Source organism: Geotrypetes seraphini, chromosome 5 (genome assembly GCF_902459505.1).
Source record: "Geotrypetes seraphini chromosome 5, aGeoSer1.1, whole genome shotgun sequence".
Classification (NCBI taxonomy): domain Eukaryota; kingdom Metazoa; phylum Chordata; class Amphibia; order Gymnophiona; family Dermophiidae; genus Geotrypetes; species Geotrypetes seraphini.
In genome coordinates this window covers 181,681,936-181,706,055 of record NC_047088.1, presented here as the reverse complement: position 1 = coordinate 181,706,055, position 24,120 = coordinate 181,681,936, and the positions used below count along the sequence as shown (strand labels likewise).

Here is a 24,120-nt window from a genome sequence, read left to right as displayed (position 1 = left end):
TATATAGGGCTAAATTTGCTCAAAGAGATTTATTATTACAGGAGCACGCAGATGAACAAGAAACGTATGAGATTCTCACGTGCGTTCTTCCTTACTCAAAAGCAGTAAAAGTAGTGGTGGGTATACTTAGAAAGTACTGGTTTGTAGTACAATCCCACAAATCCCTTGAGGTTTTTCCTCGTATAGCGTATACAAGAGGCATCACGCTAGGACAACGCTGTAATTTTCAAAAATTCAGGGTTGACCCTGAGGTAAGGGTGGTGGGTACCCACGGGATATGCGGACGTTGTCAATGGTGCCCCTTAGCCATTCAGGGGGACTCTTGGGAGGTTCCGGGAAGATCCATTATTTTAAAAGCTGAACACATTACAGATTGTAATTCCCAAGGGGTCATTTACTCTATTGTATGTCCTTGCGACCTCGTTTACGTAGGGCGCACTAGTAGAAAGATAAAAACAAGATTGACAGAACACAAATCGCGTGTTCTCAATGAAGTTATGCATGCTCCGCTAGTTGAACATTGGATTAAGTTTAAACACACTGTCAATGACTTTAGGTGGCGGGTTATTAAGAAAATAGTAGGGCGGGCTGGAGAGGGAGACTCTGTCAAATTGAATGAAAATGAGCAAAGATTGATTTTTAATCTTGATACTGTTGAACCGCGCGGGCTCAACAGTGAGATTGAGTGGGGATCACTGTAACTCGGGCCAGCTCCAATCATCTGTGGGGGGCGGAGTCTTGCTCATTAGAAATCAGTATTTAAACCGGGGTTAAAGGACGCCGCCGCCATCTTTTTTCCATAAACGATAGGAGTCGGATGACAGCGGCACCCCTGGTAAGCACTAAAAAACGTAATAGTTGGAGAATAATTTTAGAATAGATCCAGGTAGGGCGGGTTGTAAACGTATTATAACAGCTCTTCTGGTTTATTTTTCAGGGAGACCCTTGAGAAAACACCAATGTGTGAAACATGTCGGGTCTGACTCCCTGGGTTTTTGGCTGAAGCTAAGTATTACTTACTTTTATAAGAGACTTAAGAATGGGAAGTCCATTTGGCATTTATTCTCTAAGATTTTTCACAAAATTATGAATAATTTAAATTAAAAAACTAAAAAAATACTTTTCATAAACTTGTAGCCAATGATGAAGCACCACAACATGCTTCCCGCGATGTGAAATAAATATATGCGGCGGAGAGGTGGGGCTGAGGCTCGTTTTGAAAGAATATACACAACATTATAATCGGGTACAACATATTTGTTTAGGATGCAAGGCATTCGTCATGTCAATGAAGGTAGTAAGTCGCTGAAGTATGATTTGCTCTGTTATTTTACCAGACATACAGTACATTGTAAAAAAATCTCTAAAGAGTCTATTACTTGTAATTCAAATTTCAGATCTATTGCCATCATCCTGCTATTTACGAAGCTTATGGAAGGATTAGTAAATGTTAAACTAGTAAATTACCTGAATAAATTTAAAGTCCTCCACAGTTTTCAATCAGGATTCCGTTAAGGATTCAGTACAGAAACTGTATTGGCCTCATTGATTGATCATCTTTATGGCTTATTTAGTTTGGGGACTAGTGCATCGATTCTTCAGATGGATTTAAGTAGTGCTTTTGACTTGGTAAACCATGAAATTTTATTAAATTGCCTGGATTCAACTGGAATCTCGGGAAATATGTGGAAATGGTTCCAAGGTTTTTTTTGAAAACTAGATCTTATCAAGTATTTAGTGCTTGTGAATATTCATCGTCGTGGAGTAACCCATGTGGTGTACCACAAGGTTCGCCACTTTCGCAAACGCTATTTAATATTTATCTAGTGTCATTGGGAAATTTATTACATAGATTGTAGGTTAAATTTTACATCTATGCCAACTATACTTATTCCTTTAATATCATTCACGACTGAAGTAAAAAATCAGATCTCATTTATTCTGGCACAAATAGAACAATGGACCATTAAATTTAAACTGAAGCTTAAAAGTTCTTTCTTGCCAGTCCTAATGATAAAATCAATGAAAATATACTCCATTTAAATGGTCAAAATTATTCAATAGCTACTATGATCAAAATATTAGGCGTTACATTAGATCGCTCGTTATCTTGTAATGACCATACTGATCTACTGATTAAAAAATGCTTTTCTGGACTATGGAAGCTTTGTACTATTAAAAAATATTTTGATTTAATGTCTTTTAGGTTACAGGTTCAGTCATCAATTTTGTCCGTTTTGGACTACTGTAATATTGTTTAACTGGGATCTTATAAAAAAAATTCTTAATAGACTCAGAATAATACAGAATACATCAGTCCGCCTGATTTTTGGCCTTAAACAATTTGACCATTTAAGCCTTTATTATTTAAAGCTCCATTGTTTGCCATTCGAGGCTAAAGTTTTGTTTAAATTTAGTTGTATCTGTTTTAAAGTTTTATTCGGATTGACTCCAAGCAACCTCTCTTCCCGCTTTGAATTTTATCATTCAAATAAGAATACCCGAAAAACTTACTGGTTTATGTTTCCATCGGTAAAAGCATATCGTTACAAGAGGTTCTTAGGAAAAACTTTTGCATTTCAGGCTAGTGCAATGAATTCATATTGGAACACCCTTATTCCCCAAGCTCAGTCTCATTATTTATTTAGAAAAATTTTCAAAACTTATCGGTTTGATAAATATGTGATTTAATTCCCATTTTTGTATTTTCTGATAAATATTTGATATGCTTATGTATGTAATTCACTGTTTCAAGTTTATTTAGATTTTTATATACAGCCTATCAAAGTTATCTAAGCGGTTTTTACAATCAGGTACTCAAGCATTTTCCCTATCTGTCCCGGTGGGCTCACAATCTATCTAACATACCTGGGGCTATGGAGGACTAAGTGACTTGCCCAGGGTCACAAGGAGCAGCGCGGGGTTTGAACCCACAACCCCAGGGTGCTGAGGCTGTAGATCCAACCACTGCGCCACTGCGCCACACAGTTTCCTCTTGTTGTAAACCGCCTTGAACTAATGGTCTGGCAGTATATAAGAATAAAATTATTATAATTATGGGCTCCTTTTATCAAGGTGCGGTAGGCAGTTAACGCGCGGAATACCACGTTAGTTGCTAATGCCTCCATTGACGAGGCGTTAGTTTCTAGGCTTGCTGCGGGGGTTAGCGCGTGATGAAATGTCTGACGCGCTAACCCCTGTAGCGCTCCTTGATAAAAGGAGCCCTATGTTTATCCATGCTAATCCATGATTTGGGCATGAGATTATGTAATTTGCAGATGTTTTTGATGTTATTTATCACTTTGAATAACTGAATTATAGAACAAGATTCAAAGTTCCTAAATTATGACAAGAGTTGTGAAGTCTCCATCATACTAGCTGAGTCATAAATGATGTTATCTCATGGAAGACTGGCTCTAATTAGAGTAATTTTGTTTTCAAAAAATTCTGCCAAGGATATAGCTGATGGTACTTGAACAGATTTCCCCTGATCATTATTAACTAAAGAATGATACAAGTTAATTAATTGTTTAGATTTGTTTTCACAATTAGCTAAGGTTTTATTAAAATATTCTCTTCTGGCTTTTCTAAATTATTATTATTATTTTTTTTAATAAATCTTTATTAATTTTCAATTCAAGAACAGTGCAATGAAATATACATACAATTAACTTCATAAAGAGCACTTACAATCAAGCAAAGAATATTACAAAATATTCCTCCCCCCCTAATTCAAGAACAGAAACAAAGTGCATTAAATTATACATACTTATAAAATCAGAAAACAGCACTTACATTTGATCAATAAATACTACAAAATATATTACCCCCTCCCCTCCTCCCTAGATGTGCAAATCAAATAGATTATAAATTATTATAATGTAATCTAGCTGATTTAAGATGAAGATATGCTTCCTGTGATTTTATTTTGATCCATAAATGTTCACATTGACAACTTGCACTTTAAGTAATGTTAGTCTAAAATGATACCATCCACTATTTTTTTTATTTTATCTGATCCACCCGAACCAACAGGACAATAAGGTCAATTTCAGTTTGTAGGTTATTTTGCCACACCTGTACTTGCTCTTCTAGAGACAGTAAAAGCACATCGTTGAGAAATTTAGGGCTTCTTTTACGTATGGCCATTTGGTGGGGGATGGGCTGGGGAGGGCTTCAGTGGCTGGGAGGGTGTAGATGGGCTGGAGTAGGTTTTAACAGAGATTTCGGCAGTTGGAACCCAAGCACAGTACCGGGTAGAGCTTTGGATTCTTGCCCAGAAATAGCTAAGAAAAAAATTAAAAAATTTAAATTGAATCAGGTTGGGTAGACTGGATGGACCATTCGGGTCTTTATTTGCTGTCATCTACTATGTTACTATGTAGCGGTTTTAGCGTGTGCTTAGCGTGCGCTACATTGCTGTGCGTGCTACACGCTAACGCCTCCATAGAGCTTGCGTTAGTATTTTTCATGTAGCGCGGGATTAGCGCATGCTAAAAATGCTAGCGCACCTTCGTAAAAGGAGCCCTAAGTATAGAGAGGAGAAAGTGAACTAGAATGTACTTGTTTCAGTTTCTGAGTAATGATATGTTCTTTAATCTTTGATTTTTCCACATAAAGGCCTGCCCCAGAAAGAGAGGACAAAATAAGTTTGTGATCATTCCAAGACAAAATATGCCCTGAGAAATTGGGCTCCTTTTACAAAGGTGTGCTAGCGGTTTTAGCGCACACACCGGATTAGCGTGCGCTAGCTGAAAATCTACCACCTGCTCAAAAGAAGGCAGTAGTGGCCAGCGTGCATTATTCCGCGCATTAAGGCCCTAGCACGGCTTTGTAAAAGGAGCCCATAATAATAAATAATAATTTATTCTTATATATCACCAGACCACGAATGGTTCAAGGTGGTTCACAACAAATAATGCTCAACATTCAGCAGATAATTCATAAGAAATACATTAGTTTCATGGAAAGTGTAAACAGTGCATAGGTATAATAAAAAGCATAAGCTTAAGTTACAAATTGTTTAATTTAATTTAATTTTAAAATTTAAGAACAGACCAATGACCATCTAGTCCAGTATCCAGTCTTCACGGAGGCCAATCCAGGTCAGAAGTACCTGGTAAAAACTCAAATAGTAGTAGTATTCCATACCACCAATCCAGGGCAAGCAGTGGCTTCTCCCACGTCTGTTTCAACAGCAGTTTATGGACTTTTCCTCCAGGAACTTGTTCAAACCTTTTTTAAAACCAGCTACATTAACTACTCTTACCACATTCTCTGGCAATGTGTTCCAGAACTTAACTATTCTCTGAGTGAAAAAAAATTTCCTTCTATTTTTAAAAGCTTTAAAAGTATTACTCTGAAACTTAATTGAGTGTTCTCTAGTCTTTGAAAATCTTGATGCAGTAAAAAAAAATCAGTCCACTTGTACCTATTGTACAGCACTCAGGATTTTGTATACTGATAACATTTGAGACTTATATCATGCATCAGAATGGAAAGTTGAAAAGCAGAGATATCAAAAAAATTCAAGAAAAGGATGCCCAAAATAAATCACAAAAATACTGCACCCTCCAACAAAACAGGACAAAAAATCACCTTTCTTTCCAAAAAAAGGGAGAAAAGACCTCAGTGTCTAATAGGGGCTTTATAAGCTTCCCACATAGACAGGCTAGTTTTAAACAGAGTTTAATCCTAGCAGACACATCCTTGGTCAAAAAACTCCCAAATTACATGTGAAATTCTATTCTTAATTTTTCTTATGATTTTCAAATTTTTCTTCATATTTTCAAAATTAGTCTCTCATATTAAACATATTAAATTGTTCAACTGTTTAATATGAGAGACTAATTTTGAAAATACGAAGAAAATTTTGAAAATGATAAGAAAATCATAACAACTAAACTAAAACTAAACTAAACCTTAGGTTTGTATTCCGCACCATCTCCGCAAGCGCAGAGCTCGGCACGGTTTACAGAGTTAAGAGGAAAGGAACTACAATAAGGGATAAAGGAGAGGGACTAAGAGGAAAGAGAGGGACAGAATACTGGAGAATGGGAGGAGATTAGATTTTTGCAAAGAGCCAAGTTTTCAAGTGTTTGCGGAAGGATTGGAAGGAGCTTGAGTTTCTGAGTGGGGATGAGAGGTTGTTCCAGAGTTCTGTGGTTCTAAAGGGGAGAAAAATTATAAGAAAAATTAAGAATAGAATTTCACATGTAATTTGGGAGTTTTTTGACCAAGGATGTGTCTGCTAGGATTAAACTCTGTTTAAAACTAGCCTGTCTATGTGGGAAGCTTATAAAGCCCCTATTAGACACTGAGGTCTTTTCTCCCTTTTTTTGAAAAGAAAGGTGATTTTTTTGTCCTGTTTTGTTGAAGTTAAAAAGCAGACCATCTGCAATATACTACTATCTCAGATTGGAGGGTAGAATTAGACAAATGTTATTTACTTAGTTTACAGGGGTTTTTAATTGGCACTGAACCCACAACCCCTTGGATCCAAAGTCTGGTGCCTTAGAGGTACATAATCAAAACAAAAATACATCTAAAAACCCGCCTAAATCGGCACTTGGACAATCAAAAAGACAGCTCATCCAAGTACCAATAATTGAAATGGGTTTTAAATATATCTAGAGGCAGCTTAGGTCTTTTGACTGGTGCTTTGCACCCAGAGCGAAAAGGGGCATTTTTGGAGGAGTGATTAGCGTGGGAGGTAGGCCAACCAAACTTAGTCGACAGGCAGCAATAATCAAAAGTTTGACAAGACTGCCTAGACAGAACTTATATGTTGTGACTTAAGTGATCTAAAAACAGATATAAGTGCCCAGAAGGTATCCAAAGTGACCAGATAACCACTACAGACACAAAGTAGAGACCCACACACTCCCCCAGTGATCACTGACTCCCCCATGCTATAAAAATCAGAATAAAAACGTACATACCTACCTCCAGAACATCAGCACCTGGCATAGGAAAGCCTAGTAGAGCTGCACAGAGGTGGCTTAAGTAGTCTGGGGGGTGGGCTAGTGAACCATAGAAAGGAGGGCCCAAGCCCATAAGCCACTCTAACCACTGCATTCATGGTAAAAAATATGAGGCCACCAACCCCCCCCCCCCCCCCCAAACCTTACTGTACTGCCATATAGGTACCACCTGCAGCCATAAGGGCTATTGGGGTGGTAGACAGGTGGGTGTAATAGGTTTGGGGGGGCTCACCATGACCTGCAAGGGTGTTGTGGTGAGATGTTTATGTGGCCCCTTTTTTGTGAAGTTCACAGCAGTGGTTTGTAAGGTGCCCCACTACTCTGTTACCATGTCTGGGTGGCCAGTCCATCACTTTGCTGACCCCTCTCACGTCCAAAAGGTCTTTTTCTAGGTGCTTTGGACTTGGATGATTTTTTGGTCAAGAATGTGGTATATAGATAGATGATTTGGCGATCTGGATGATCAAACGGCTGGACGTATAATTAGATGATTCTTGAAAAAAATATATATTTGGGACATATTTTTCGAGAATGGACTTTGGATGCTGCTGACTTTAGGCAACTAGCACCCGAGGCCCAAAACGGACTTACACTTTTTTAAATTATGCTGCTCTTAGCCTCTAAGCTACAGGTATAACTTCTTTCCAACATTCTGAAAGTGTTTTTGACCTTCCCTTCATTCAGTTTTATCTGCTGATCTATTATCCTTGAGTTTTTCAGTCTACATAAATTGCTTCCCTCTGATAGTATAATGCTTGATAGATGTTTACATCAATTTTTCCCCAGTGGAAAGGCAGATTGGGATATATTATTTGGTCTTTATCTGACATATTCTCTGTTTCTGTTTGTGCATGCCTTTCTTACAAAGCCCAAATATAGAGCCTACTAGTTCTGAAAAACTTAGAGTGAGGCTTAATAACTTAATTCTTCAATTCATGCATTACTCACAATAAATAATCATTATTATGTTCAATTCAATTTTTTATCTTTTTTCTTAAAAAAAATTGCTTCAATAAATATCATTAAATATTTCCTTTGTTGTTTTCAAACATTAATTCTTTTATATTTACGCTTCTTCTTATGACCTCAGGGCTACATCTGAATCACCTATTTCATGTACAATTCAGATAGATTGTAGCAAGCCTCCTCATTGGTCAAAAAATTCATTTATAAATCTTTAAAGATTAGTATTAGGCCTAAAACACTTATCTTAGTTAGCAGTAGTGGGCAGGATTTGAGCCGCCTGGGCCAATCAGGCCCTAAGGACAGCCATTCAACAGATGGCTGGCCTGCCGGACGGATGGGCTTGGCACCTGTCCGTCCGGCCAACAATTTAAAGGTAGGAGGGGGGATTGAGGGGGTCAGCGGGAGGGGGGGGGGTGCGTCGAGGGCAAGAGGGCCTGGGATCGCTCCTGCCTGTATTTTAGTGTGTGTGTGTGTGTGTGGGGGGGGGGGGGGGGGGGGGGGGGTTAGTGGCTTCGCCTGGGCAGGAGGAGTTGAGCCATATTGTAATCGGCGGGGAGGAGGGTTGGGGATTGCCGGGACAAGAGGGCTTGGCCTCCCTCTTGCCCCAAAGCTATCTGGGACTTTTGGGGCTGGCAGGGCAAGAGGCTTGGGCTCCCTCTTGCCCCGATGCTGTTGGGGGTTCGTGGTGTCGCCGGGCAGGAGGGCTTGGGCTCCCTCCTGTCCGATCGTAATAGCCTGGGAGGGCTGATCGCTGCAGGAGAGATGGCTCATCTCTCCTGCTGCGATGGTGATCGCCCACCCCCTTCCGAACCCTGGCACTTCAGTGTGAGGATCGCTGGCAGGGGAGATGCCCTGCTGCGATGCTCACCCTGAAGTGCTGCGGTTTGGAGGGGGGTTGGCGATCACCATCGCGGCAGGAGAGATGAGCCATCTCTCCTGCAGCGAACGTTGCAGTAGGGGGTAGGCAGGTTGCTGGGGGTCGCTGAGCTGCAGCAATCAGCTCAGTGGCCCCTTTTCGGCACTTATACCTGTTTTGACTTGGTTAAAGTCAAAACGTACAAGTGCCGACTAGGCAACCTGCCTAAAGTTTTTGTTATACCTGCTGCACGCCTAGGACTAGGTTGGCCCACCTCCCGCCCTTTCCCCTCCTCTAAAAACGCCTCTTTTCACTCTATGCGTTTAGAGGCAGGGGAAAGGCCTAAGCTTGTTTTAGATACGTCTAAAACCAGCTTTGATTATTAGTACTTGGACGATCAGGCTTTTTGATTATCCAAATACCCATTTAGGCCACTTTTTTAGATGTTTGTTTTTTTATGAACCCCATGGTACTTATTTGGCGCTGGTGTAGTGGGAGGTTGCTTCATATTTTGGGTCCCTGGAATGCAAAGGTGGATTCATGTAGTCTCTTCTGAAGTACGCAAGAAGGGGAAGAGAAGGTCAGTTTGAATCATTGCTGCATTCTTGAATTAAGAAAGGAGTTTGTAATGGTGATGTCTGTGCTCAGTCCTTTGAAGTTTTCACCATAGATGTATTCTCTTCCTTATGGGAAGTCAGTCCAATTTTCTCAGGAGTGGGGAGACACTCTCAAATTTGTTACATTGGAAGATTAGTCTGGCAGCTGTGTTTTGAAGTAGTTGCACTTCTTACAATCTTTATCAGTAATACCCAGATTTCTATATTAAATTTGAAGTTATATTTCAAAGGAAAATGGATAACTTTTAAAGTGTTTCAGAATTTAAGCTGGATGTTTGTGACTCCTTTTGCTGAAAGGAAGTATTAAGTACCAGGAAATAGAGAATTTTAATCCCTTCACTGTGTAAGACCACTGATTCAACTCAGATTGGCTAATATTATTGGTGTTTAAAGCAAATGTTTTGTATTTTAGTATTCAGCTGTTTTTCTGCTGTAGTGCTGGAATGCATTCCTGCAGTCTTTTCCGATTACTAATCTACTGAGACCTTAACCAGTATACACAGTTGTGTGAAGCTTGGAGAATCTGAAACTATTTTTTGAAAGCTAAATGTTCTTTTGAGAACTGAAGGTCTAAAGCAGGGGTGTCTAACCTTTTGGCTTCCCTGGGCTGCATTGGCCTAAAAAAATGTTTCTGGGACCGCACAAACATGGAAACGCTGCAGCAAGACAGGAGGAAGCTGGCAAGATGGTAAACACCCAGGGCCAGCAGAGGAAAACACTGCATCGCCCTCAACCGGGGCCGCACAAAATACTTCACTGGGCCGCATGCGGCCCTCGGCCCGCAGGTTGGACACCCCTAATCTAAAGCCTTGAGTGATCTCGTCTTAGAATTCTAAGAAGTTCTGTGGTACAGAGCTATTTTCAGTTAGTATTTACACATTTATATACATGGCCTTACCCTATGACACTGACTTTAGCCTGCATTCATCCAGAGAGGTTAGAGTTTTGCTCCCTTTCATTTGATTACAGATAGGATAACAAACATCTAGATCTTCAGAGGAGCTGCTATTTCCAGACAGGTGGCAGGACAATAAATCAGTGGTACCCAATGCAAGAAAGAGGTGATACCAATGAAAACAGGGTTTTGTTTTTTTAATACTTTAATTTTGTGTACACACATATATACTTTTTTTTTGTATTTTATTGAACTTTGGGGCTGAGAACCACTCTCTAGTTGTATTAGAGCCACCTAGTCAAAAATTTACCTGTGGTTCTAGAAATCCTGGAACATATTTGGCAATAAGTTGAAAGTCAAATCATGTTTGTTTGAAGTTTGAAAATTATCACTAACTATAATGGTGTAATCAATGTAAATTTGATCACATGTGAATGGTAAATTCATTTATATTGCTATTCATTTATATTTAATTCACCTTGTTTAAACCACATTTGACAATTGTTGGACATAACTAATTTTTATTCTTTCACCCTCATTTGTTATTGAGTTTTTTTTTTTTTTTAGTTGCAATAAATACAAGGAAACCTACTGAAAAATCTGACCTTGATTATAACATCTCATACATTTACAGGCAGTGCCCAGGTTAAGAACAAGTTCCATTTTTAAAACCATTCTTAAGTTGAATTTGTATGTAACTTGGATCCTGTACAGTCTATAAAAACATTAAAGAAACAGTTCTCAAAATAAAGTACTGTAGTTTAAATAAAAAGAAAATATAGGAAGTTTACACTTAGGGCTCCTTTTACGAAGCTGCGTTAGCAGTTTTAGCGCATGCAGCTTTATAGCATGCGCTAAACCTGCGCTCCGTGGCTAGAACTAACGCCAGCTCAATGCTGGCGTTAGCGTCTAGCGCAGCTGACAGTTTAGCATGTGCTATTATGTGCGTTAAACCGCTAAAGCGGCTTTGTAAAAGGAGCCCTTACTTTCATTCTTCATCCATCCCACTGTTCCCTCTCCGCCAACACATCCATTTCTCCCTCAACTCTTTTCCTCATGCATCTGAACCTCATGCCTCTCCCACTACCATGTCCCATATTTCTCTCTCCCTCCATATACCCAATTCTTTCGTTTCCTCATGTGCACCATATTTCCTCCTCACCCTGCCCAATTCTTTCTATTCCTTCCACCTCATCTTTTACTCACTCTATTCTTCCACCCTATGTCCCAAGTTCATGTTCCCTCCCTTCTTTCATACCTCCTTTATCTGAAGATTGTGCTCCCTCCCTTCCTTCTGTATCCCAAAACCCTGCTTCGCTCTTCCTGTGCCGTGCCCTCTTCCTCCCTTTCTGTCCCAACGTGCCCCGTATCATACTTCCCTCCCTCTGTTCTTTGTTCCAAATTCATGGACTTCTGTCAGACTTATTTGATTTTTTCAATTTTTTCTTTATGAATTATTTTAAATTTTATTCTATTGTTTTTACCCCTATTCTTTTTATTTTATTAACTTAATTCTATTGTTTAACGGTTCCTCCTTTCTATTCCTTTTTACATATTACTTTAATTCATTTAGATATCATTTACATAGATGGTGCTCCTAATGTAAAATTAGGAAGTTCTATGAAATATTCTACATACTTCTCTTCTCTCCTTCCTTGCCCTCCATAGTCCTCCCTACCCTCTTCTAACCCCTTCCTCTGTAATGTCGCCTAGAGCTTGTATAGTATGTGCGACACACAAATGGAAGAAATAAAAAAAATGAGGACTCTAGAACTATACATACTCAAGGGATTTCCCAGTTGAATTTCAACCTTTAAAGTGGATTAACATGGCTCCCATATTATTTTATCAGTACTTTATTGGAAGGACTTTAAGTTCTTTTCTTTGTACACAGGAAGGGTAGAAAAAAAACTGAAAAAAAATACACAACAAAAATATCTATGTAAGCATTTATATTGATTATAAACACTAGACTCAAAAATGTGAAAAACAAATTCTACAGGTAATGAATGCTACTATCTGCTACAAGTGATTTCATCTGACAATGTAAATAACATTAAATGCACAACCTCCCGCCCTCCCCCCCAATACATGAAAAGCAAAATATACATTGGCAAAAGATGTCTCCAACTTAGTGCCAAGGCTCATTTAGCTCTTTTTGAAGCTTTATCAATTCAGGGGCACAGATGAAATCTAAATGTATCCAGAGTAAAGGCTAAACATATTTTGGTTTCAGTTACAGTCCAAAATCCTTTTTCTGCTCCGTTTCAGTTTCAGGATACTATCATAACACAACCCACTATACCTATATTCTCACTCAACAGGGATATTAAACCTTAATTAACTTAGGATTTTCAAATTACTGTTATCTTCTTTTTTTATTCACTCAGAGTTAGAGCCATTAAACCATATGGGTCACAAAAGTGACATTTCACTCAGCTCACAATGCAGTCATCAGCAAAAACCCTTTATTATATTATATTTTTCTTATATATATTTTCTTAGCTTAATTATTATTATTTTTTCCTTATATTGCAATTGACAATAACATGTCAACATTTTTTTTAAAGAGGATATAATTTTCTAGTAGGTAATTAGGCGGCTTTCCTGTTTCTCCTAGTGTTTGGTCTTTGTTCAATCTCTCCATCATTATCATCATTAAACTTTGAATTTGAGAGAGAAGATCGATTACAACTTTCATTAGATGTTAAGTCATTTTTGAAAAAAAACAAAAGGAATTGACCCCAAAATATCCACAAAGAAGAAAATCCAGAGAAAACCAAAAAAACTCTGTGGAGTGACGATGTTCCCAAATGGACTTTATTTGAAAGTATCAAAGTTCCAAAGGTACACTAAAATCATCCACATAAAATAATTCCATCCACATAAAAGTAAATCATCCACATAAGAGCCTTAAAGGACCTAGTCCGCTAGGGATACAGGACCCAACACGGTCCGCGTTTCGACAAAAAGTCTTCTTCAGGGGTCCTATAAAGGTGAGTACGTGGGAAACAATTGTGTGGTGAGCCGGAAGTGTCGAAACGCGGACCGTGTTGGGTCCTGTATCCCTAGCGGACTAGGTCCTTTAAGGCTCTTTATGTGGATGATTTACTTTTATGTGGATGGAATTATTTTATGTGGATGATTTTAGTTTACCTTTGGAACTTTGATACTTTCAAATAAAGTCCATTTGGAAACATCGTCACTCCACAGAGTTTTTTTTGGTTTTCTCAAGTCATTTTTGAAATAAATTTCATTTCTAAATGAGTCAACTTAATATGATTTTGGTGCAGTACTTTAAGATAACCCTCTTTGTCTCATGACCGGAAAACATTCTTCTCTTGTCTAAAGATTCCTAGAATCTGATAGGGTTCTTGTTCCCATACATCCTGAAGTTTGCCTTTGATGAAATCCTAACCTTCTGATTAAGATTCAGTCTCCTTCTTTGAATGTAACCTTTTGAGATTTAATATCATACTTCTTTACTTTCCTTCCAGCTCCTTCAGACACCAGTTGTGCAATCAGAATTACTTCTTATATTTTTTGTTGATGGCGATTTACCCAATCTGGATAAGTTGTTGCCAACTGAAGTTCATCTTTTGAAGAATCTACACTTTCAAAGGGAAGTAACACTTCTTTTTAATTATAAAACCACACCTGCTGTGACCCATGCATATTCTCACAAAGTTTCAGTCTCAGAGGATACGTTGACTTGGTAACCTAAATGTGCCAGACCTGTTGAGCAATCCTTTAAAATGGCTCTCACAATTGTCAGCCTATGCTTGCAAGTGCTGATAATCCCCAGTAGGCCTCATCAGTTCACATTCACACAACTAATCTTTAGCTTTCGATTTTGGCTTCGGACAAAACCAAGCAAGTTTTGGCTACAGTTTTGGTTTTCAGCTGAAATTGTTTTGGTCAGCCTCTAATCCAGAAAGCAGCAACTTTAAGCTATCCATCTAAATTTATCTTCATGAGTAGACTGTACAAAATAGCAGTATAAATATTAGGACTGACTATCCAGTGATCTAACTAGCTCTTACAAGCTGGCTAAATATAAGCTCTCTCATTTATTTATTGAGTTTTATTAACTGCCTTTTTTAATGAAGTGATTCTCTTACATAGGACATCTAGATCAGGATGTTCTTAATGTCTCAGCTATTTTACAAAAAGCTCACTGAATGTGAAGATGTGTAAAAAAGAAAAAGAAAAAAAAGAGCAACTTCATTCAGGGTGCTGCACATATACGTATGAATTTTGCAAATTCCAAAAGTAATCTTCTACTAAATTAGGGAAGCATGTTTGTGAACAAACTGGATTACTTAAGAGCAACAAGTACATCACCATCTGTGGCTGTAATTTTATAAAGACTTTTTCATATGTTAAGGTGGTTTTACATGTAGAAAAGGCCTTTAAGATAAATAAATATAGGTTTACATTACATTAGAGTTTTGTATTCCGCCAATACCTTGCGGTTCAAGGCGGGTTACAGAAGAGTTAAAGAAGGTGAAGTACAAAGAAGATATCTGGTCATTTCCAGGAAATAATAGAGAAGAGATCAGGGAAGTCGGGGAGTTGGGAAGTTAGTGGGGAGAAAGGTGGGAATTTATGGAATTATGATTATTTTTTTGAGATTTCTTGACGAGTATAGTTTTTATTTCTTTTCTGAACATCTTGTAGTCTGAGGTTGTTAACAGAAGATTGGAGATTTGCTTGTCTAGTTTAGCTGCTTGAGTGGCTAGGAGGCCATTATATAGTTTTTTTCCATTTAACTTCTTTGATTGGAGGGTGTATGAATGGAATGTGAGTTTTCCTAAGTCTGGTTGAGGTGGTTTGGATGAGGCGGTTGTTCAGATAGGTTGGGCTATCTCCGTTTATAGATTTAAATAGTAGGCAGTAGAATTTAAATTGTATTCTTGCCGGAATTGGAAGCCAGTGTGAGTTGAGGAAAGCTTCTGTGATGTGACAAGATGGCACCTATATGTGCACCATGTGTAGTTCTCAGGGGTGGAGTTTTATACAATACATGAATACAGATGCGGAGTACATACATACATTTACACCTTTCTCGGCGATGATATAAATGTATACACTGACATATTTGCACAACAGGGGCTGGTTCTGGATGCCTTATAATGTACATAGGTGCCTATGTTACTGTTAGAAAATACGCTTACAACAGATACCTTTTTTGGTTTTTTACATAAACATCTTATACAATCAGGCCCAGTATGTCTTATTTTAATTTGACCAAAAGTGTTCAAGTACATGCCACTCCTAGTTACATAAAGCTTGAAAATGGCAAATACCTTGGGCTTTGGTATTTGCAATATGCAGACTCAGAATTTTTAGGCATTTGTTTGGTCTAGCGGTTTCTTCCTGCTTCCTAAGTTTCAAACTTAGTTAGAATCAGCCATCCCCGGGCTAAGGCACTAGAAGCTTCCATTTACAATTAACCAGGCTTCTCCACTCCTCCCCTTCTAAAACCCAATTCTCATATAGCCCTGCTATAGTAATTTACCACTGAGCCTAGGCAATAGAACAAGTTGAGCCATCAGGGGCCTGGTACAACCAAATTTTACTTAACATGGTACCAGCAACGAAAGAGCTTGATGGGGTAGAAGCAGGGTTGTCTTCCCTCATCAAAGAGGTATTTTGCAATCTTTGTCTGCAACTACAACTTCCTCTACAAACTAGTACACATGCATCCCCAGCCCTAAGAATATAAAATTTGCCATACTGGATCAGCCCACAAGATCCATCAAGCACAGCATCCTGGCTCTAACAGTGGCTATTTGTAACAAGTATCTGGTGAAACTAGAAAGTGATTTAGCCTCCCCCCTGTCCTACTTCAAAGGCTGAAAATGTTACCTCTGCCTGAGAAGTGCCAGATATCATTGCATACTCTCCATCTGTCACATTCATCTTTTTAGTAATAATGCTACTTCTGCAATGGTTTGGGTGTACAATCACATTAATGAGGGAAGTAATTGGAGAAAGACAAATTACTGCAAAGAGCTCAACTTGGAAACTGAGCACCTCGATGATGGTTGAGAGCACTAGTAAGAAATCAAACTAGCCCTAATATAAAATGAGCAAAATGCAGAGGGCTGAGTTTATAAATTATTAGAAACAAATGGAGAAGGCAGGGAAGAGTATCACTGACTGTATGACTGACCTAGTTACCAATCTTCTTTGACTGAGCAGCAATTACATCTTTCCAGAAGACAAAAGTAGATGATTGTACATTGGGACATTTTTTTTTCAGTTGAGTACACACTTATTTAAATTACTAAAAATAAGCTCTCAATCACTGATTTTTACCATGAACTATTAGTAAATGAAGATTGCTGCCAGAATGTAGGTCAGTCGTGAAGTAGATAAAGCAGCTTTGGTCTTTGAAAAACCTAATTAACTTGAATACGTTGAACACATCTGTAAGAAACCACAAGTTCAAAATCACTCAAAACAGAATAAAAAACAAAGAAAACATTTCCTAAAACTCATGACTATGGTTTATTAATTTATAATCTACTTACAAGTAAGCCGGGGTGGGCAACCACAGTCTTCAAGGGCCACAATGCAGTTGGATTTTCAAGATTTCCAAAATGAATATACATATGTTTGCATATATACATGGAAATCAATCTTGCGCATACTCATTAAAGAAATCTTGAGGGTTGCAATTAAATGATTATTATATTTGGGGTAGGTCCTATGGATGTGGTGATTAGTATAATATTGTTGTTGCACAATGAGATGTTTTTAAGTTTGTATCTTGTTATATTGAGCTGGTTTTAGATTTGTAAACTGTTATAGCACTTCGTTATTTAGAAGCATATTAAGTGTTAAATCAAATCAAAATGTGATTACTTGGGTTGTGGCTTTCAATGACTATGGTTGCCCACTCCTGATCTAAGGGGATTACATAACAAACAATTATGAGATAAACAATACAAATTCAAAAGCATAAAAACAATACATCTAAATCACAGTACACTTCTCCCTCTGTATTCGTGGTTTCTGTATCTGCGGTTTCGCTTATTTGCAATTTTTCGGCCGCTGATTCCACCCCCCAAAAACGTCATCACTAAAGTTTTTTCATTTTACTGTACAGTACCGATAAAAAAGTTTATCATTTACCATTACTCTGAAAATCGCTGCTTCCATGTTTCCCAATGTACACTGAGAAAAACGCTGCTTCCCAGCATCCCTAGAGAGAAAGGCTTCTTCCCAGCATGCATGAAATCGCTGGTTGGCTGCCCTGAACTCAGTATTGAATTTTTTGTTTGCCCTGGAAATAGTAGTAATAGTGGCAGCTTAAGTCAAAAACTGCGAATAACAGCTGAAAATTTATTCGTAGTTTCAATAGTAAAAACGACAGCGCTTTCCCAAAACCGCAAATAACATATAAAAAAGTTATTCACGGTTTTTCCTTATTTGCGCCTATTGGCTGCCCGCATTCACCGCGAATACGGAGGGAGAAGTGTACTACTACTAAAAAGATGTGATCTAATACAGTACACGAATCGTACTGTGCAAGAATTACAGTGCAAGAATTGATGAAACACAAAATGAAAAAAGTATCATGATTTGCAGATTAAAGTTGAAAGATTGTGGAAGAAATTTTTGATTAATATTTTTATTTGGATTTATTTACCCCCTTTTTGAAGGAATTTACAGCAAGAGTTTACAAGTCAAGCCTAAGCAATAGGTAAAAATGTAATATACTAGACTTACCACAGTATCAATTTCTGCAGAGCTGACCATTCTACTCACTTCATCAAAATCCTCAGGCGACATTGGTAAGAGATGTTCTGTTGTTTGTAGTCTGGATGGGTGACTGAAATAAGAGGATTACTTGAAATTAATTGGTACTGCTTCTACTAACAATATGGTGCTTCTACAGAATCTTTTACTCCTTTAATTAACCTATTTGGTCTTCAACTATCATTTTCAGAATGCTCTCACCTTACCATGTTCTGCAATCTTTTAGCTTGATTTGGGGCTCCTTTTACTAAGGTGCGCTAGCGTTTTTAGCGCATGCACGAAATTACCGCGCACTAAACTGTTCTAGAATAACACCAGCTCAATGCTGGCGTTAAGGTCTAGCGCGCACTATTCCACGCGTTAAGGCCCTAATGCACCTTAGTAAAAGGAGCCCTTGGTCTTTATACATTGTACCTATTTTAAAGGAAGTAACACTTTAAAAGTCCATTCAATCTGCCACCCCAAAAATGGTTTCATGTGAGGTCGGAATGCAGCCTAATGTGAATATTATTTTGCATTGCTTTATATTTAAATCGTGCCAAGTAAATAACTTCTGTCTTTCAGTGCAATTAAACAATTCACAATATGCCAGAGATTCACTTGCACAAGATAGACTTGAATACATTTAAATTTGCAGATGACTTGCTTGACAAGTGTTGGAAACTGAAGAGCCTCGCCTTCTCTTCTTTTGCTGGTAGTACACTATGGGCTCCTTTTACTAAGGTGTGCTAGCGTTTTTAGTGCATGCACAAGATTAGCGTGCGCTACTTGAAAAATTACCGTCTGCTTAAAAGGAGGCGGTAGCAGCTAGCGCGCGTGGCAAAGAGCACTATACCAACATCAGTAAAGCATGGAGAAATGCACTGCCGAAATTTTTCAGAAGGTAAAGGCACACTTCTTTGTTTACAAAAGAGCCCAGGAGATTGAAATCCTTTACAACTTCTATTCTATCACCTTCAAGCTCAAAATCTTCATCATTTTCTGTGTTCATGATCTGCGTCTTATGTTCAGTTCTAATCCCATGTTATGACTTTTGACTGACTTTTCTTAAACAAAGGCACACAGTGAAAGTCATTAAAACCTAATATTTGTGATTTTTTTTTTAGGTTACTAGTCTAATCTAATCTAATCTTCATTTTATATACTGAATCTACTCCCTAAGGAGCTCGACTCGGTTTACAGTTCATTAAAAAAAAATGAAACATAACAAGTAAAAACTATGTGATAAAAACAGAAATTGGTTAGATTAGGGGGATGGAAAAAGTTAGAAAAAAGTATGTTGAATTGCTTAAAATTACCATGCGACAGCTAAAATCAAATGAATTATTGTGAAACCAACCAGGTTTTTAAACTTTTTCAAAACTGAAATAATTGATCTACCAGTCTTGGAGAATCTGGAAGTCCATTCCAAATTCTCACCAATTTAAAAGTAAAGGAATGGGATTAGATATACCACTTGGACAAGGTGTGTTAAGCAGTTTACAATCAGGTAAATTAGCCTTTTTAGGCTAACCCTTATCCTTCCCCTTAATGTATTTCCCTTAATTGTTTCTCTTTTTTAACAGAATTGTCGTTCTACCCTCTTACCCAAATTTCAAGTTCATCATGGTTTATGTCCATCTCCTATATGTTTCTTTATGCCTATTTTTATTAATGTCAATCACTTTGAAATTTCTTTTGTAAGCGTTTTATCAAATTTTAAATAGGAAACCTAGGTACTCAAGCATTTCTCCCTATCTGTCCCAGTGGGCTCACAGTCTTATCTAGTGTACCTGGGACAGTGAGGATTACGTGACTTGCCCAGGGTCACAAGGAGCAGCATGGAGTTTGAACCCACAACTTCAAGGTGCTGAGGCTGTAGCTCTAATCACTACCCAACACTCTCCTCCAGTTGGCAGAGCCTGATATGATTCCATGGAAAATCAAGGACTGATTTTTGTCAGCCACTTTGTAAAAGATTTTGCTATTCTCCATGCACAACACATGACTATATTCAGCAACCTCAAAGTTCCAAGTTTTAATTTCTATTTGACATACTACCCATAAGCACATTCATCTGAGTGTTTCATAATCATTCCACAGTCTAATCAGGCACTCTTGACTGTTTCCCTCTCTGTTCTGGTGGGCTCACAATCTAGCTAAGGTATCTGGGGGTGATGGAGGGTTAAGTGACTTACCCAGGGTCATGAGGAGCATCACTGGGCTTGAACCCACAACCTCAGAATGCTGATGCAGCAATTCTAACCACTAAGACATTCAAATATGTCACGGGCCGTATCGAGGTGGAAGAAGCATCTTTGTTCTTATAGGACCCACGGCAACAAGAGGGCATCCGTTGAAAATCAGAGGTGGGAAATTTCATGGCGACACCAGAAAATATTTCTTCACCGAAAGGGTGGTTGATCGCTGGAATAATCTTCCACCGCAGGTAATTGAGGCCAGCAGCGTGCCAGATTTTAAGAAAAAATGGGATAGGCATGTGGGATCTCTTCATGGAGGAAGTTAGGGGGTGGGTCATTAGAGATGGGCCGTGGCCCTTTTCTGCCGTCATTTTCTATGTTTCTAAGCCACTCCTCCACTCTTCAGAGGCTCCTGCCCAGTTAAATCACACTGAGCAGGTCGGGAGGAGAATATTTAGTTGCATTTAGCTGAGTAGTGCCAATGAATATCCTCTCTGCCCTGGTGCTTGCTGGTTAGTGCTGAAACAGTCCAAGGGTAGCATATGGCCAGATCTCGGAGTTATGTGGGCACTAGTAATATTCAGTGCCAGTGAATGTGTGGCTAACCAGCCCTGTGGAAAGTTATACAGGTAAAAATTATTGCTATATTTTGAGACACAATTAGAGGCAGACTAGAGGCTATCCAAAACATTAGAATGGAAAAATTCCGCAGCTCTCTGGATAACACTGAAAAAAAGCTATTTTACAGGGAAAAATTTTTTTGTGAAGGAAAAGTAAATAAAAGTATGAGGAAAAGACCGTTTTGGTTCTCAAAAGTAGGAGCTGAAAAGGGAAGGGAAGAAAGGTCAACCTTCATAGAATACAAAAGATCACAGTAATATGACAGGCTACAAATACCTGGAAAAGCTAAGAGAAGCCGGTAAAGTAATCAGGCAAGCAAAGATGCAAATGGAAGGGAAAAAAAGCCAATAAGATTAAATTGGGGTCAATATATTCTTTATATATGTAACTGATAGAAGACGTGCAAAAGTGGCATTATGAGACTCAAAGGTGAAGGGGTATAATATGTAAAAATTGATAAAGATAGCTTAACAAATATTTCTGTTCTGTGTTCACAGATGAAGGGCTGGGAGAAACACTAATAAAAATAGCTAAATGATTTATCTTTACTGAATTTCAGAAGTCTGTGCTCATGAGGAACTAGCTAAACTAAAGATAAAGCAATGGGGCTGGATTTATTAATTAAAAATGTATTACTCTCAAACATCCAACAATTCTGACCGAGTTACAACAAAACAGACATAATTAAAACAAATATCACAAATGTAAATAACACATATTAAAAGTAATTATACCATAAGCAGCCATACTCATTGTATCAAGAACTATGTCATATACCATATATACTCAAATATAAACTGAGATTTTTGGGCCACAAAAAAATGGCTCAAACATGGGAGTCTCAGTTTATATTTGGGTCAGCGCTGACCCCTCCCCCCTCCTGAACCTGTTTGCAGGCCTCTGCTGGGCCAGCCATGAGACCTGGTGGTCCATTGGTAGCCAGGACAGAAGGGATCTCTCCTGCCTCCTGTCCTAGCCAATTCTAATTATTTTTATTTCCCTGCCGCTTCCCCAGAGTACCTTAAGTATCTCAGGTGGTCCAGCAGTGAATAACAGCAGAAGCAACCTTCCTTTGCTCCTACCCATGCAGAATCATGCCACGTGTTCTTGCAGGTCCGTGAGAACTCGCGGCAGCCAATTAGCTAGCAGCTCTGCAAGGGCAGGAGCGAAGGAAGGTTGCTCCTGCCTGTGCAGAGCAACTAGCTGATTGGCTGCCGTGAACTCACATGAACTTGGGTGAAGATCCAAGAAGCAAGTGTATCTAATTTGAGTATTAAGTGAAAAAAAAAAAACACCTCATTATCAGGACTAAAATTATAAAAAAATAAAATAATCAAACTCATCATGATTTTGAATAAGTAAAAGTATTCCAAAAAGACAATTTGTATGATCACCCTGATGTCATCACTAAGCATTTCCTGATGTTTTATTGGAGGAGCTGATATATATATTTCTATCCTTTCTGGGAGTTCTTTTTTTTGGTGGATCTATTTGTTCTATAGTACTTTGTGTGCCTAAATGCTTTGAAAATGAGCTCCTTCATGTCTTGGACTGATTAACTTAAAGTGTTGTCAAACCATTGAAATGCTGTGATAAAGACCTAAGTGAGCTGTTTTTTGAGAGGAGGCCCTCATATGTCACCAAGCTGAAACAGTTTTGTATGGAAAAATGGGCTAAAATTTCTCAAAGACAATGTGAGGATTGAGCCTTGAAAAACAGTAGAGCCTTTTCCACTCCTTCTGCAGAATTGCTTAAAGCAGAATGATCAACAGTTACAGAAGTATTTAGCTGAAATTACTGCTACTCAATTAATGAAGAGTTCACATGCTTGTACTTTTTACACAAGGATCTTTACTGTTGAATAACAAAATATCCTTTTTGTTCAATGTATGTATTGAATGGGATGAAATTTCCCTTTCATCAGGACTTAGATTAGAATCATGTTTTGAGTATTGTGTTAAAATACAGACCATCCTCAGGGCATGACAAACTTCCATAGGATAGAAAGTCTTTAAGATTTCTATCTCCTCTTATCCAATGACTGAGCAAAAGGAGCAGAACAAACTTATAATTTATAGGCATATAATAAAGCTGCTCTATGTGTATGTACTTCAATTCGAAATATAGTAAAATCCACAGAAAACACAGATACATTTGACATTTCATGCAGGGACCATGTATCTCCATTATTGGTTGATTTGAACTGGTTTCCAGTTGTTTAGAGGGTATCGGTTCTAGTTTATAAGGCATTACACATAAATACCCGCCTTCTGTTGTGACTAAGAGCTCCTTTTACTGGTGCGGCAGAGCAAATCAGGGCAGGAGAAGGACCCGAAGCAGCGTGTGGAGACTGCTGCACACAAACTGCTGGAATCACTACGTTTGTAGTTGGGCCTGCGGGAAGGGAAAGTGGGGTAGAGGAAACGCTAATGCTGCTGCACAGGGAACTGCTGTGGAGGGAGGGAAATGGAGGGGGAGGCAATGCTGCTTTGGACAGACAGAGTGAGGAAGGGAGACAGAAAGAAAAGAAGAGAGTCACAGGGGCAGGGAGATACATAGAAAGACAGACAGACAAAGGGGGCCAGGGACAGAGACAGAAATAAAGACAGCGGGAGTCGCATCGGGGTGTGTGCGGGATGTGGTAGAGGGAACTTTTCCAATGGGTGCAACTGGGCGGCTGTCGGGAACCTATGATCAGGGGCAGAGCAAGGTAAGTGTATCATAGGGATAAGAAGGAGGAGGGGGGAGAAAAAGGAAGGGATGCCTACTGCTGGATAGGGGGAGAAGGAAAGAGGTTCTGATGGACAGGGGGGTGACGAAAAAGGAACAGAGGCCTAATGTTGGACAGGGGAGCGAAGGAAAGAGGTGCTGCTGGACAGGGGGGGTAAAACAAAGGGAGAAGGGATGCTGCTGCATAAGGAGAGCTGTGAAGGGGTAGTGGTGGACACAGGGGAGGTAAAAGGAAGGGATAATGGACAGGGGGAGCAGGCAAGGGGTGGTGGTGGACAGCCAAGGAAAAAGAAAGGCAGAAAGAAAAAAACAGCTAAGGAGAGAGAGAGAAAGAAATAAAGACAGACACACACACATATATTCTAGCACCCGTTAATGTAACGGGCTATAAGACTAGTAAAAATATAAAGTGCCAAGGAGAGTTTTAAGAGCTGCCACCACCAGCAGCATAGGTAACTGGACAAAGATCCACTTTAGCCAGACTGGAAGCCTCAAGAGCCTG

General features: G+C 38.8%; 1 protein-coding gene across 4 annotated transcripts in view; it reads right to left on the bottom strand.

The window, feature by feature from the left end:
- Positions 1–15,500: 15,500 nt before the first annotated feature.
- STAT1 (signal transducer and activator of transcription 1) overlaps positions 15,501–24,120 on the bottom strand; it is a 140,824-nt gene continuing 132,204 nt past the window's right edge. For all 4 annotated transcript variants that reach the window (XM_033944995.1, XM_033944996.1, XM_033944997.1 and 1 more), the window contains 2 exons: positions 18,058–18,160; positions 15,501–16,752 (listed from right to left, as the gene is read on the bottom strand). In XM_033944995.1, coding sequence (XP_033800886.1) covers positions 16,729–16,752; positions 18,058–18,160 — 127 coding nt within the window. In that variant the 3' untranslated portion in view covers positions 15,501–16,728. The remainder of the gene's footprint in view (positions 16,753–18,057; positions 18,161–24,120) is intronic.